This window comes from Belonocnema kinseyi, chromosome 4 (genome assembly GCF_010883055.1).
Source record: "Belonocnema kinseyi isolate 2016_QV_RU_SX_M_011 chromosome 4, B_treatae_v1, whole genome shotgun sequence".
Lineage (NCBI taxonomy): Eukaryota > Metazoa > Arthropoda > Insecta > Hymenoptera > Cynipidae > Belonocnema > Belonocnema kinseyi.
This window is the reverse complement of record NC_046660.1, coordinates 33,502,867-33,519,062: the sequence shown is the minus strand read 5'-3', so window position 1 is coordinate 33,519,062 and position 16,196 is coordinate 33,502,867. Positions and strand designations below refer to the sequence as shown.

Genomic DNA, 16,196 nt, shown 5'->3' with positions numbered 1-16,196 from the left:
GGACAATATTTTGAAAAGAACAAAAATGAATTGAAATTGTCATTTCTAAATGCAAAAATTAAAAATTGAATTATTTGAATGTGTTTGAAATTTTAAAATTGTATAAAAAGCTCTAATAATTGACAAATTTTAGAACACATTTTTTTAAATAGGAAAGTTTCATTAGAAAGGAGTTCAAATAGTATTATTTATAATTCAAATTGTTGAATATTGATCAATTTTACTTTAAATTGAGGAATTTCAAAACTGAATGATCTTACATTTTTCAAACTCAAAGTAATTGCAATTATATTATTCCTAATTAAAAGCGTTAAAAATGGAATAATTACCAATTTAAAAGTTTTGAATTAAAATAATTTTTTATTCGAAGCGATTAAAATTTGACCTTTTCAAATTTAAAACTTAATTTAATGTTTCAAAGTGAATCCTTCTGAAATTCTAGAATTTTAAATTGTTATTGTATACACAGAAATTTAAATTTAACATTAAAATTGATCAGAGAAGTTTATAAAAGATACAAAAAAAGTCACCGTTTAAAATGATAAAAATTCTACTAAGCAAAGTTGAAAATGAAACGAATCAGAACTACATTTAAAAGTGAAAAAATGGTTGCCACCAAAAATCGTGAGAATAAAACTTTTTATACTAAATCATTTGAAATTCCAATTATTAAATTAAATTGAAACCGTTATAAACTTAAGATGTTTAAATTGTCAATTAAACTTTTTAAAATTCAATTCTTTCCATTTCAATTGTAAATTTAAAACTTATGAAAGGGAAAAATTGAAAGTCAAGAAAAGGAAAAATGTATCATTCAACATGAAAATTCAAAACTCTAAAACTGTAAACATTCAAAATTAAAGAAATTATTCATTCCCTGATATAACTTTAACTTAAAATCGTTTATTTTTTAACGTTTAATTTAGAATTATTAATTATTATTGAAATTTTCCAATCAAATATATTTTATTTGTAAATGCTTATTTTTTTTTTAATCTTCAACTAAAAATAGGTCAATTTTGAGATATTAGTGTATTATATGGAAAATTAAAAATAAAATGGTCATGTCAATTCCACTTCGAAGTTCTTTTTTTAGTTAAGTTTGAATTATTCAATATTTTTTAACATTTTCAAATACAAAATAATTCAATTTTTAATACATATTTTTAAAGTCTTCTTGTTTTTGAGGCACGAATTTGTCAAATTATTGACTTAATTTTTCATTCTTTTGAATTTATTCTGAAGATATTAAACTCAAAAATTTCAAATTAAAAATGTACGTTTAAAATTGAAAACACTTTAGAAAATTTTAATATAAAATTAATACATTGAAAACTGACTATCAAGGCTTGCAATAGGACAAATTTTCAAATTTATATTACATTCTTAATATTTGAATCACAATATTGTGAAACTGGAATCCTCCAAAAATTCAGAAATGTCAAAACAAATATTTTCGAATGTTAAATTTGAAAGCAAAAAAAGGTGGTTTCAAGGCTTCAAAAATTAAACTGTTTTAAAATTGTGCATTCAAAACTATAATTTTAAATTGTAAGCACACAAATTGTGAAGATCAAAAATATCTTCTCAATAAGTATCATATCATGTAGTATCAAGTGACATTCGAAGTAATTGAATTGATTTTTAGATTAAAGAATTTGATTTCTGCCAAAAGAAAAAAAAATACGGTAATTTACACTGTTGAAAATGAAATATTTTTAAATTATTGTGAACCTTTAAAGTTGAATTATTCTAAAATTCGACGGTAAACGAGCAGTAACGGAGCTTCAATGTGGACAAAGTGAATTATGAAGTGGAAGATTATTATTATTTTTATTAATTTTTGAAAAAATCGCGTGCATGGAAATCTCTATTCATAAAATCAGAAAATGAATAATTAAAACCATATTGAAAAATATAGTAAATTATCTGTGGCCCGTATAACAGACGTCATCATATGACCACTCATTCAAATACAATATTCCAAATCGGCATTTTTAATCAATTTTAAATAAGCTGTGTGTACTTAAAATAAAAAAAAAATTATCTCTTTTTTTATGTTTGGATTATAAACTTTGAAATAGCACTTAAAAAATACATAGAAATTCTCTAACGTAACTTTTTAATATCGAGTCGATTTCTGTAATTGCACACATCTGGAATTCCCCTTGGTAAGTAATATTTTACTGAAATAAAAAATGAGCAGATATTCACAGCTTTCATAATTCTCACATCAGCATGATTTCAAATTTGCAATTATTTACACAGTAAATGCACTTTTTGACATTTTAGGAAGAAATTAAATATAAAGCTAAAAAGAGAAAATCGAGAGGAGAATCTATTGATTAATGTTTCACGAAATCGGGTTTTCAGGTAAATCAGTTCAAGCTAGAGTTACAAAAACTACAACCAGGAAAACACCTTGCTCTCCACGGTTTAAAAGGATTCGGAAAATCATGTTTAACCGTGATTACCCTGAAGGATGCAAATCTAGTTGCCGATTTTTTCCAGGTTGGAATTACTTTGATTAAATTTATAAATCATTTGAACGTGCAATTCAATCGTAAGAAATGTTTAAACAAACAAAAAATAATATTTAATTACAGAATGAAATCTACTGGATGAAGTTTTGCTACAACGCACACAAGTTAGAAAAAAGAGAAATGTTAGACGAACGGAAGATTGACGAGGATATTCTGATTCAGCTCAACGTACTATATCAACGAATAAAAAAGTCTGACACTCTCCCTACGCCCTTAAAATCTGAACCGTTAAAGGAATGCCTAATACGATTAATAAAACTGCATTTTTGTCAGAGACAACACGAAAATGCTCTATTAATTTTAGACGATGTTTGTCATAAAAAAATCGTTGATACTTTTGACTTCGGGTGCAAGATTCTCGTAATTACTGACGACCTTTCCGTTGTAAAACATAAACATCCAATAACATTTAAGGTGACTAAAGTGATCCATTAATTGGAACATGACTTGGTTTAATTTCTTCAGAATATTAAATCAAGTTAATAATATTTTTTTAGGTACATGATGGATTTACAGAAGCCGAATCCTTGGGCCTTTTTGCAAAAGTTTTGGATGTATCGGTTGATAGGCTACCACCTGAGGCCAAAAAAATCCACGATGAATGCAAAGGAATGCCTTTGCTTATTTCGATGTTCTCTGCACAATTTGAAGACTTTAAGGAACAGATGATCGATGATCGTGCAAGATGGAAATATTATTTAAAAACTCTGCGTAAAAGAGAACCAGAAAATAGGTAAGGGAACGTTCAAATTACGGGGGGGGGGGGGGGGGGGGGGGGGGTACAAAAAAAGAAATGAAATTTGATTGAATATTTTAGAACATAAATTACTTTTTCTAACAGAGCAATTCAAAAACGAACAGCAATTTTCGATATGTGCATCAACAAGCTCCAATCTGAGCTGAAAGATCTTTATTACGAATTATCTATCTTTAGTGAAGACGTTAACATCATGCCGAAGGTATTTTTAATTCTAAAACAATTTCTTTTTATAAAACTGATTTTAATCTAGAACCTCTGGGCTAGGGTAGTCTAAATCTATTTCTAATGATTTTTTTAACGAACGATCGTCCCGGTTTTTTTATATTAACATGAGGTTTTAAATAGAAAAAGTTCAGTTAAAAAATAGGGAAAAGTACCTGTTATCAGCTTTTTATAAATTCAGTTTTAGTTATTTTAAAAGAAATATTCGAGGAATAATGTCCACCCAATAGCTTTTAATTGTTACTCTCTCCAACCTCTTTGTATTCTGTCCAGAAAATTAAGGAAAAAATGCAGAAAATCCGCGACCAATTTAAAGATGTCTTTGTAATTTGTTCTAAAATAAAGTATAAAAATGGCTATTTTAACAATATACAGACAAAAAATGTATATGGAGAAGAAAAAAATTTTCTACATTTTCAGGGCTGCCACAGTCTAATTTACTTGAAAACGTGAAAAAGTATACCATCTGAACCGAACAAATGACTAAAAGTGACTAATTTTCATTTGAATTTAAAAGAAATCTCTCAAATTTATGAGAATTCCAAGTGACTCTTAACGAATGCATAATAAAATTTTTTTAAATCATGAATTAACTAAAATTCGAGATAATTAAAAGGAATTTAGGGAATTTTAAATATTCCACTGATTTCAGTAAAATTGGAGTGGATTTGACAGAATTTAATGGAATTTAAAAGAATTTCACAAAATACCTAATAGTTCACGATCGAGTTTAAAAGACGGCAGCCCGATGTAAATAAAAACCAACACATTTTTTAAAATCCATTCGAGAGAATTTGATGAAGTTAATATGAAATCAAGATCAATAAAAAATTGTTCAAGTGAATAGAACAAAAATTTTGTAATCCAAAATAGATTTCAAAGGAATTCAATAAATTAAGGGTTTAAAGGAATTAACCAATATTTAATAAGATTAAGTAATCCTCGGGTTTGCTGTTTTAATTTATTTAAAAAAGTGACGAAAGCTAAAAGAAAGACTAACAGAAAGCTATCGGAATTATCTATAAAATGGACCATAATGAAATTATTTTTATCAACTATTAAGAAGATATTCCTAACGTAGTGCAAATTTCAATGTTTTCTTCAAATGTAAATAAACTCTGATATAATGAACATTTTTTAATGTCCTTTATTTTATTTTAAACGTAAATTTTTTTTAATCGCATTAACTTATCATTCATGTGAACTTGGCTCCTCACTTTCAAAATTTCGAATTTTTGTTAGCGTTCTGACATCCTTTTGAATATTTCTACAAATCCAGATAACTTTTAGAAATAGATCCGGCGTATAAATACTCTAAAAATGGTTTTTTCAAAATTGGGAGCTAAATTCACGTTCCTCCAAACTTTTTGAAAAATTAACTTTTTTTAGAGTTGTGTGTAGATTTAGCATTGTTCTAGAGTTCCTGATACTTACTGAAAATAGTTTCCAAAAAATAGAACCAAAACATTTTTGCAAAAAAAGAGCCAGCCCCCACTGTTAAAAAATCAACTTTTTCTAAATTATTCCTGTAGTTCCAAAAGAGTTCTACAAAGAAATAATTTCGAATCCCAAAATTTTAGACATTTTTCGAAATATTTCTAGGAGTTCTGATCAGAATTCTGTTAGCTCCTTGAAGAGTTCTATAAAACAGTATAATAAGATTTTTCGATAAACTCAAATTGCAAAAATCTACAACGCTCTACACATACCCAACATCTTGATGAGTCTGAAGTTCCCAACGTCTACAAAAAACGAAAAAAACGAAAAATAAAATATTTGAAAAGTCAAAATGTTTTCATTGTTTATGACAGTATTATGTGCCAAAAGTCCCTTAAAGTTTCAGCCCTCTAGCGTATGTGGAGCCGACCCCAAATCAACCCCTAAATATAATAAAATTCGTTAAAAATACACAATTTCAAAAAGTCAAAATGTTTTTAATGATTATCGCTGCATTTAGAGCCAAAAGTACCACAAAAAAGTTTCATCCCTCTAGTGCATGTGGACCACACCCCAAATCAACCCCTGCACACTATAAGATTCGTAAAACATACACAATTTCGAAAAGTCAAAATGTTTTTAATGATTGTCGCTGCATTTAGAGTCAAAAGTACCACAAAAAAGTTTCACGTCCCTAGTGCAGTTGGAACACACCTAAAATCAACCTCTGCACACTATTAAAAACACATTAAAAACAATTTAACTTTTCGAAATTGTGTATTTTTTACGAATCTTATAGTGTGCAGGGGTTGATTTGGGGTGTGTTCCACATGCACTAGAGGGATGAAACTTCTTTTTGGTTCTTTTGGCTCTAAATGCAGCGATAATCATTAAAAACATTTTGACTTTTCGAAATTGTGTATTTTTAACGAATTTTATAATGTGCAGGGTTGATTTGGGGTGTGTTCCACATGCACAAGAGGGTTGAAAATTTTTTGTGGCACTTTTGGCTCAAAATGAAGCGATAATCATTAAAAACATTTTTACTTTTCGACATTGTGTATTTTTAACGAATTTTATAGGGTGCAGGGGTTGATTTGGGGTGTGTTCCACATGCACTAGAGGGATGAAACTTTTTGGCGGGACTTTCAGCACTAAATGCAGCGATAATCATTAAAAACATTTTGACTTTTCGAAATTGCGTATTTTTAACGAATTTTATAGTGTGCAGGAGTTGATTTGGGGTGTGTTCCACATGCACTAGAGGGATGAAACTTTTTAGTTGCACTTTCGGCACTAAATACAGCGATAATCATTAAAAACATTTTGACTTTTTAAAATTCTGTATTTTTAAAGAATTTTATAGTGTGCAGGGGTTGATTTGGGGTGTGTTCCACATGCACTAGAGGGATGAAATTTTTTAGTTGCACTTTCGGCACTAAATGCAGCGATAATCATTAAAAACATTTTGACCTTTTGAAATTGTGTAATTTTAACGAATTTTATTATAGTTAGGGGTTGATTTGGGGTAGGTTCCACATACGCTAGAGGGCTGAAACTTTAAGATGGGACTTTTGGCACATAATAATGTCATAAACAATGAAAACATTTTGACTTTTCAAATATTTTATTTTTTGTTTTTTTTTCGTTTTTTGTAAACGTTGGGAACTTCAGACTCATACATCTTGGAAATTCAAGAAGTCTGATCAGAACTCCTGGCCTCATTCGAAAAATTTCTCTGAAATTCTGGGAATTGCAAAATTCTGTAACTTTTAGGTTTTTAAGTTCGTAATTATTTTGTTGTAGAACTCTAGAACTCTTTTGGAACTACAGGAATATTCAAGAAAAAGTTGATTTTTTTAACAGTAGGAGGCCGGTCCTATTTTTTGAAAAAAATATTTTGGAACTATTTTCAATAAGTATCAGGGACTTTAGAAAAATGCTAAATCTACACAGAACTATTCAAAAAGATGTCAGAACACTAAAAAAAATTCTAAATTTGGAAAGTGAGGGGCCACGTTAACACGCATTAACTTATCACTATTATTATTGTGAAAGCTATTTTTTGCATGTTTCAATATATTCAAAGTTGAAAGAAAACTGTTTTATTTTATTTTTATTACTATTTTTATAATGATGATATGTCTGAATTTTTCCAACTTTTTTGTAGCGACTTTCTAAAAAAGCTTTCAACTTATTTAAAAGAAAAAAATTTACTCTTATATAATTAATACTTAAAGAACTTAAGTCATTATCGAAAAACTTTAATGGTTATACGATGCGTGAAGCCAACAGAATTACTTGTTACTGATTTTCGATTGAATAATTAAAATATAAAGTAGATTTCCCGACTCTAAATAAAGTTTTCAGGTTTTTACCGGTTAAATAAAATTCCCGGGTTTTCCGTTTTTCCTGATTTCCGGGTCATTTAGGTCCTGATGCTAAAGATGATGTTTAAAAAAATTTGTTTGACATACACTATTAGCAATGGATAGACCACGACTATTCAAGTATTTTTACGTAATTTTTCAATTCTTAAACAATTATTGATTGTTTAAAAAAAAACTCTATTTTCCATTTGAATCATGAAAAGTTATTATTTTCTGGAATTGATAATACTCTAAAACTCTTGAAATTCATTAAGTGTGTCATTGATTACAGAAAATACTAATTTCATGATTTTCTGGGGTAAATGTGATTTACAAAAATAGGAGTTATTTCAACAATTGTAAAATTTCTTGAACTATAAATTATTACATCTTAAATTCATTACGTGTGTCATTAATGTCTAAAAATTGAAAAAATACTTTAAACATTCTATTTCACCGAATAATAATCATTTTTGCTTTAAAATGTCTTGAGAAAAGTCGCCTTTAACATGAATTTGTTATAGAATTACTATTTTGTATTTTTTGTTGAATATTCCCGGCAAAATCCAAAGGGATTGGAGAGATCTATATTAAAAGTTATTGGGTGGAAATTATTTCTTGAAGATTTCTCAAGTGACTGAAACTTAATTAAAAAAAAAATATATATTTTTTTGGAAACGAAAAATATTTGGACTACCTTAGAAGCACACACGTGTTTTCACATATTTTATTTGTCTACTTTTGTTACCGATACTGATTAATTTTTGTCAACAGACTCTTGAGATTTTATGGGGAGTCGAGCCTTTTGACGTCGACGAAAAAATGCTAGTTCTCTGCCACAAATCACTTGCAGCGAGACAATGGAATGACGAATTAAAAAGTTACGTCTACGGAGTTCACGATCTTCTACTCAGTCATCTACGAATGAAACTAAATCCACAAATGTTGAAAGAAAGACATCGATCCTTTATCCAAAAATATCGGGATGCTTGCAAAGATGATTTTTCAAAACTGCCTGATGATAATTACAGTTATTCCTATATTGGTCATCATCTGGAGCAAGCACAATTGTACGAGCTTTTTGATAAAGTCTATTTAAATCTGGAATTCGTCCAGGCGAAAATTGTAAACGCAGGATTGAGTGATTTGCTGATTGATTTAGAAAAATACGAGAAGTTTATCACTAGGAATTATTCTGAGGAACTACAGATTAAATTGGACGATCTGGAAAAATTCCTGAAAGATCACATGAGTATTTTGACGAAACATGGCATTCGAAAATGCCTTGATGTAGTTCAAGTGGCTTTGTATCACGCCGAAGAAGGATTTGTGATGGAGCAAGCTCGAGAATTAGCAAGCAAACGATCTTCTAATCTTTATTTGTCTCGTTCGAAGCATTTAGGAAATGGTAGTGTTCAATCAACTGAAAATATTTCTACCGAGTCGACTATTGACACTTTCATCGAAGACGTCTCTACAATTTGCTTCACAGACGATTCTAATGCACTTCTGATAGCAACTAAAAATGGTGAGATTGTCGAAAAAAACTTTAAAATGAGAAAGACGAATTACATCTACGGATTTCAGAAGAAGAAAATCACGAAGCTGCTTTTAGCGAATCATGAAAACTATTTCCTCGCGCTCAGCGATGAAGGAAAAGCAAAGCTTTTTTCCCTTAATGATGAAGAAAGTTCAGATGATGGAAAAAGGGTTCAGAGTCCGCGAGAAAAGCAAACTTGCTGGACTGGAATTTTCAGCAGCAAGTTTACCCAGGATGATAGTTTGCACACTTTTTTGATTCAGGATGATGTCCTTTCAGACGTTGCGTTTTCTCCCAAGGATAAATACATTGCAGGTTGTACGTCAAAGGGCATTATCAAAATTTGGAAAAGAAGCGGAGAGGAATTTCAAACGATTTCAATGAGCAATAACTGTTGTTTAAAGAAACTCACCTTCACATTAGATGCACTTCAAAATGTGCTTTTGCACGTTATGGATGAGAACAATTGCGTTCTAATAACATATAAATTTTTTAAGAACGTTTTTGAATACAAGTCCTCTTATAATCCGCAAATTCGACAAAGAAATCAGGATATGAAGATCGTATTCTTTAAAGGATTGCCTCGAGAGAATAATTCATTGATTTTGGTTACCAAAAACAAGGCAGTGCACATCAAGTGGCTTCAATCACCGACACATGATCATCAGCTTCACAGTTACATGAAACAGGAAAAGGCTGAGATTGATGATCCAAATACGGTTTTTGTTAGTGCAACTGTGACTTATGACGGGCAATATTTGATTACTGCAAAATCTGATGGGTTCATTAATGTATGGGAGATCCACAGCAGTTTTGAACCTGTAGCTGTTTACAAAGGAAAGATCTTTTGCTTAGATACGTACTGGATAGAGGACGAAGGATATCATTTGGTGAGTAGTTAATTTTTAAATTCAAAGACTTTTTCTGTCTTTTACATTTGGGTCATTTCTAATTTACATTTAAAATTTTCTCTTAGTTCTGCGGAAACGAGAATAGACTGATTCATAAGTGGGAACTGAAGGAAATCGAAGTGCCGAAACCCTTAAGGTAAGAATTATAAACGAAAATTAAAGCTCGAACAGAGAATTTAAAGCATTTATTATTAAAACGAATCTATATCATAATGAATACATATATTTATACAAAAACATTCTAGAGTGAAATAAACATATCCTTTTTTTAAATTACAGAGATGCTATAGGTCAGTTAATTCCAGAAAGTTAAGGAATGTTAGGGAAAACCTGATAGAGTTTGGGAATTTTCAAAAAACTAAATTAGAAGTTACTTTTATTATTATGGTTTAAATTCGCATTTCTTTGGTTGAAAAATCATCTCTTTTAGATGAATTGAACTATTTTTTGTTAAAAATTCAAATATTTGATTGCAAATTCGTCTATTTTGCCAGAAAACTCATCTGATTGATTGAAAATTGATTTTTTCTGCATTAAAATTAGTTTTTTCTTATTTAGAATTAATTTTTTTAACTGAAAATGTAACGTTTCCATTTATTGTCGAAAAATTATCTTTTTTTGCTAGAAATTTAATCTTCTTGGTTGAGAATTCTACTTTTACTTTGATTTTATTGAAAATTAAGTTTTTTTTCTGAAAATTTAATTATTCTGTTTTTAGTTTAAAATTTATCTGTTTTAGGTAAAAATTCAACTATTTGTTGAAAATATGTCTGTTTTGGTAAAAGAGTACTCTCATTAGTTAAAACCTTATGTTTTTGGTAAAAAATTAATTTATGTGGTGAAAAATTTAACTATTTTTTTAAAATTCGTTTCTTTTTTGGTTGAAAATTGAAGTATTTTATTCTTGGTAGAAAACTTATCTTTTTAGTCGAAAATCCATGTATTTGGTTAAAATCTAATTTTTTTAGTTGAAGATTGATCATTTTAGTTAAAAATTTACTGAACTTTTTTTATAGAAATGTAAACTTTTTTGTTTAAAAATGTTCTGTTTTTTAGAAAATGTTAATATTATATATTTTTTTAAAGAATTCATTTCTTTGATAAACAAAATGTTTAGTTAGAAATTAATTTTTTCAAACAGAAGATTCATCTTTTGGGTTGAAAATTCATCACTGTGATTAAAAATTAATTTCCTTGGCTGAAAGTTCATTTCTTTTTAGTTGAAAGTTAAATTTTTTAACTGAAGATGTAACTATTCCATTTTGGCTTGAAAATCTTTATTTTTAATTGAAAATTAATTAATATTAATGGAAACTCATTTTTTTATCAAAATTTACTTTTCCATCTACAAATTTAACTATTCTAGTTTTGAATTTTTGAGGATTATTTTTTTTGGTTGAAAATTGTTTTAACTAAAAATTGAATTCTTCGATTTTTGGTTGAATTTCCGTGGAAAATTGATTTTTTTTAGATGAAAATTCATGCACTTTGTGGAAAATAAGTCTTTTTTGGTAAACAAATTAATCAAAAGCGGAGCAGGCTATAATGAGTTAGTTCACACCTACCGTTAGTCCCAAAATCGGCGCTATAGGAGAGTTTCACTGTATTTGGTTAAAAATTCGTATTTTCGGTTGAATATTCATAGCTTTAGTTAAAAAACTTATTTCTTAGGTTCAAAATCTATCGTTGTGATTTGAAAACTCAACTAAAAGAGTTTTAAATGCATTTAGAAAGCCCACTTTTTTACTATAATATTATTAATCTTCTAGATGTATGATTGATTTTATACCTAGAAGAATTTATAAATTAGGATATTGCAGCAACCCCAAGTTGAAGCGATAGATTTTCCCACGAAATTTAAATAATCTAATTATTATTAATATAGATAGAAAATAGGATGGTTTAAATCCTAATTCAAAATACTTGTAAATGCTCTTTAAATTCTCAAAGCACATAAAGGTCGAGGATATTCTCATGCTCGTGAGAATTTCTCCGAGCACTTATACTCTTTCGCACACTAAGTGACTGTACACAACGAGAATTTAAAAATCTATGAGTGAATTTTTACCAACATGATCTATATTTCCGAATTTAGCAAACCGTTGTTCAACGCTTTGATGAAACCATTGGGAGAAGAAGACGTGGTCGTTAGACAAACATCAAGAAACAATATTTCTGTAATCAAAGGAAGTCAGGCATCTTGGAAAAGTATGGCTGAAACAGGTTTAATTGATGGATCAGTAAACACCATGCTCCTGACTCCGGATGGTACTACATTAATATACGATGTTGTCAAGGAACAAAAACAAGAAATTTTCCTTTTCAGTATCAAAATGGAAACCTCCATCTGCATCATGACACTCAAGCAAACTTCTAACTTTATCAAGATCATCAACAACTTCGAGACTGGTGTTGCAATCATCTTTCAAGAAAATAACAAAAACAATTTGAGGGTATGTTTACCTAAAATAGCATATCATAAATATTAAAGTCTGATCTTACTATCTTAGGGTCTCATATCATTTAATTGTATCAGGTATGGCAACATTCTAGAGTGTGTTATGTAGTCCAAGACACTGGAGATGTTATCTCAATCCACGAAATGGAGAAGAATCGAGTTTTGACAGTTGCAAGAAATTTTGTTATCAAGTACTGGGATGTCTGCGGTTTTGACTGGCAACTAATCTACATACAAAATTACTGTTCAGCAAATTCAACAGCAGTCAGCAGCAATTTGAGTCCCGGGCAATCCTACTTAGCATTGCTGAATGAAGACCGAAAAGACATGGTGCTTTACAATCTAACGAAAGATATACAAGTGGTACCAGCCCAAGTATCGATCAATGTTTACCACGAGACCTGTTGTTTTGGCGATAGGGTGTCATGTTTCGAGTTTTCCGAAGACGAAAAATACTTGGCGATTGGCTTTGACAATGGCGACATCTCTGTAAGTCTTTGAATTTATTTTCCACATTAAGATATCATAGATTACGTCGTATGGTTCAAGAAAAAAGAAGATTTTCCCGTACGAGCTTGAAATATTCTTTCGAATTTCAGATTCTAGACGTAGCAGAGAAAATTGAAGTTCGAAAGATTTCCTTCCACTGCAATCCGGTTACGGAATTTCATTGGGCTCCAGCTGAATTCAAGTTTCCAATTTTATTATCGGTAAATACCGATGATATGATATGGTGGAACGTATCACCTGTTATCGATAAAGTTAACAAAAGAAAAAGTCGAATGGGTCGAAGCATAAGCATGCAGGATGTTCCCAGTCCTCGATCGAGTTTTCGATTTAAGAATAGCCAAAGCATCGAAAGCAAGTTAAGTATAGCAACAAATGGTACTAATGGTAATATTGTGGCTAATGGTGCAAATGGTACTAATGGCACTAATGGTACTCATGATACCAACGGTATTGCAAATGGTCAATCAACAAATGGCAACGGAACCACAGTCGAAAAAGCTGATTTAGTTGAATATTTTTGGCAAACTAAAAGAATTAAGGATCAATCAGGCTTGTTGGTTTTGGTTCCCTTGCCATCAAACAACGCAAAAGTTTGCGTTTCGAAGGATTTTAAAAAGTTTCTAACAGTTGATAATAAGGGATATGTCAGTACTTTTGACCCTTTTGGGCTATTGGATATTTTGTAGTATGTCGTATGCTCATCTGCTCAGTAGCTAATTTTAAGCTGAGACTGAGCAGCAAAAAATAATCTATTGTGATAAAATAATCCAGTGATTGTTTGTAAAAGAGACAACTCAGAAGTCTTGATGTAAGTCGAGCCGAGCGGATAAGAGACGGACTTTAAACTAGTTTTCAAAAAAGTAGCTAAAAACTAAAAAAATAAAGTTGCAGTCTGTCTCTCTTTAGAATAAATTTTTTTGGGCTTGATTCTATCAAGACTAAATCACCTTGAAATATGCCAGGAATATACGAACAAATCTGTTGTTTTTTTTTTATGTGGAGAAGAGATTAGGTTCTCTTAATTTGTATCCTACATTAAGTTAATTGTTTTACGTAATTTTTTTACGTAATTCTGATTTGCATTTAAATGGATGTTAAACGAATACTTGCTCAATTTTTTACAATTATCATTATTACTGATATCAACACTGTCACAAGCATTTAACAGAAATAGATTTTTTAGCATTTCAGAAACTAGAACGGAACCGTATTTCTTTTTTTTTTTTTGCATTTATTTATTTTGCAACAAAACAAACATACACATGTATTATAAGTTTTGTCAGATCTCAATCCAGCAACAGGGGACTGTTTTTATACGATTTTATAATTTTAAAGTTTTACAATTTACACACTTTATACTCAAAACTTTTTTTTATCGGCACTAAAAAGGAGCAAATATTCTATCTCGTTTTATCGCTATAAATTGTAGAAATTTATATAAGCGATTTTGTATTCGTAGAATGTTTAGTTTTTAATTATAAGGTTGACTATAATAGTCATACGACATTTAAAATTTTTTTCCATATTATAAAGAATTTTGAAATCTCAGTTTATTTAGCTTTCATGAAAAGCCAAATATCCAAGCTTCTTTTCAAGAGGTAAAAAAGTACATTTTTTGTACTTAAAAGTATATTTGCTAATACTGCGATCAAGAAGGTGCCTTATGTAGTCAAGTAAATTTGAGATTAATAGATTCAAGATAGTTATTAAGAAACTGGAAATCTTCATACTTAATAGTATGTATAATTTTTATCTATATAAAATTGTTATCTTATTTTGGAGTAAAATTAATTTGAAAATGGAAGTCGAAGATTCTAATTAGTAAATTTCAAATACGTTTTAATTAAACACTAATTTTCAATTCTTAGAATTTTATTCAGCAGTATCACAAATTCAAGCGATTCTTTCATTTCTACTGTGATAATATCATCGAAAAAATTCGAGCGATTATTAAGCTTTCTTCGACTTGTAAATTTTTCCATTCGAAATCTGTTGTCCTTCCCGAGTCTGAGATTTCTTGCCATTATAATTAAGAGCCATAAACTTTCCAGTCTTTTTTAAAAACATCAAATGGAAACAAACTTTTTTACCAGTGATTGTACTTTTTACTGTAACCATAGTTTTTTGGGTAAAGTTAAACAGAATAAACAGGGTTCTCAGACAAAGGGAAGGTTTTAAAAATAACTTATGAACTTGAAGTTCAATGGTGCATTTTTTTAAGGGTCAGTGCATTCTTTCATTATATTACATAATTTATAAATTTAGATAAGAGAATCTAGTGAATACGACATCTTCCAGACTAACTATTAGTCTGGAAGATGTCGTATTTATTAGGTTCTCTTACCTAAATTTTTAAATTATAAATTTTTTCCAGACGTAAAAAAGAAAATTTTATTCTTTTTATATACTGTATATTAAATATATATTATACGCCATAATTATTTGTGTATAGAAATATGTAGTAGATTTTGTGCTAGGTACATACTGTATTTGTACCCAAATGTGATATCTGACTCTGTTTCTACTTGTTCCAAAATACTAAATTTATAAATCAAATTTTAAAAACCATTTTAAATTGTTGTTCTACAAAAATCTAATTTATAAATAATGCTTGAGAATCGTGGAAACCGAGATGGAAACATAGTCTTTGGAAATACCAATTATTGTAAATGGTGCAATTTAAAGAGCAATAGAGTTTTTCACAAGAATGTTGAAAATTGATCTCTCAATGCTTGTCAGTCTAATTGTAAGGTAGTCAGAGTAAAATTTTATCGATTTTAAATATTTTGGTTCAATTAGAAGTTGCTAGTGTGGCCCAGAATATTCGGGAAAGTATAGAAGGCACATATTGTGCATGATTATTTTTTTAAATATAAATAATAAGTATATATTTATTGCTCTGAATTTATGTATACTTATATAGTTTATATTATGTTTTATCTATGTAAAGGATACAGAGGATATGTGATTGAAGTCCTTTCATAAAAAAAATTTGATGATTTTATCTACTTAGTAATTTTAGATATTTAAATTAGTTAAAATCTCAATTAATCGAAATTCATTTTAGTCAAGTCATATATAAAAACAAACATCACAAATTTCGATTATAATTTTGTATACGTAGCTAAATGTGATTTCCTATCTCTTTTTCTTTTTTTATAAGACATGAATGATTTATCCTCTGCATTCCATGTTAATCTTCATCTTCCAAAAAATAGCTTGGATTTTTATAGTTATTGCTTAGTACTAAGTTGTGAGACATTTTATCATTTATTTACGTCGTTTTACTATTAATTTAACGTATAAAAGGTTCTTTGTAAAGCCTCTTTTTTTATTTTTTGTATATAAATGTACAGAAAAATAAAGTATCCTTATATACACAGGTAAAGTATATTTATTTTTCGTCAATATTACAAATTTTCCACAAGTGAATAGTCGAAATAGGT

At 29.2% G+C, this 16,196-nt stretch overlaps 1 protein-coding gene across 1 annotated transcript in view; it reads left to right on the top strand.

Annotated features, from left to right (window-relative positions):
• LOC117170585 (apoptotic protease-activating factor 1-like) overlaps positions 1-16,008 on the top strand; it is a 19,209-nt gene extending 3,201 nt beyond the window's left edge. Inside the window, exons 4-12 of the mRNA XM_033357439.1 lie at positions 2,374-2,511; positions 2,607-2,957; positions 3,041-3,276; positions 3,385-3,502; positions 8,106-9,761; positions 9,848-9,918; positions 11,878-12,235; positions 12,319-12,729; positions 12,840-16,008. Coding sequence (XP_033213330.1) covers positions 2,374-2,511; positions 2,607-2,957; positions 3,041-3,276; positions 3,385-3,502; positions 8,106-9,761; positions 9,848-9,918; positions 11,878-12,235; positions 12,319-12,729; positions 12,840-13,436 — 3,936 coding nt within the window. The 3' untranslated portion in view covers positions 13,437-16,008. The remainder of the gene's footprint in view (positions 1-2,373; positions 2,512-2,606; positions 2,958-3,040; positions 3,277-3,384; positions 3,503-8,105; positions 9,762-9,847; positions 9,919-11,877; positions 12,236-12,318; positions 12,730-12,839) is intronic.
• The last annotated feature ends 188 nt before the right edge of the window (positions 16,009-16,196 follow it).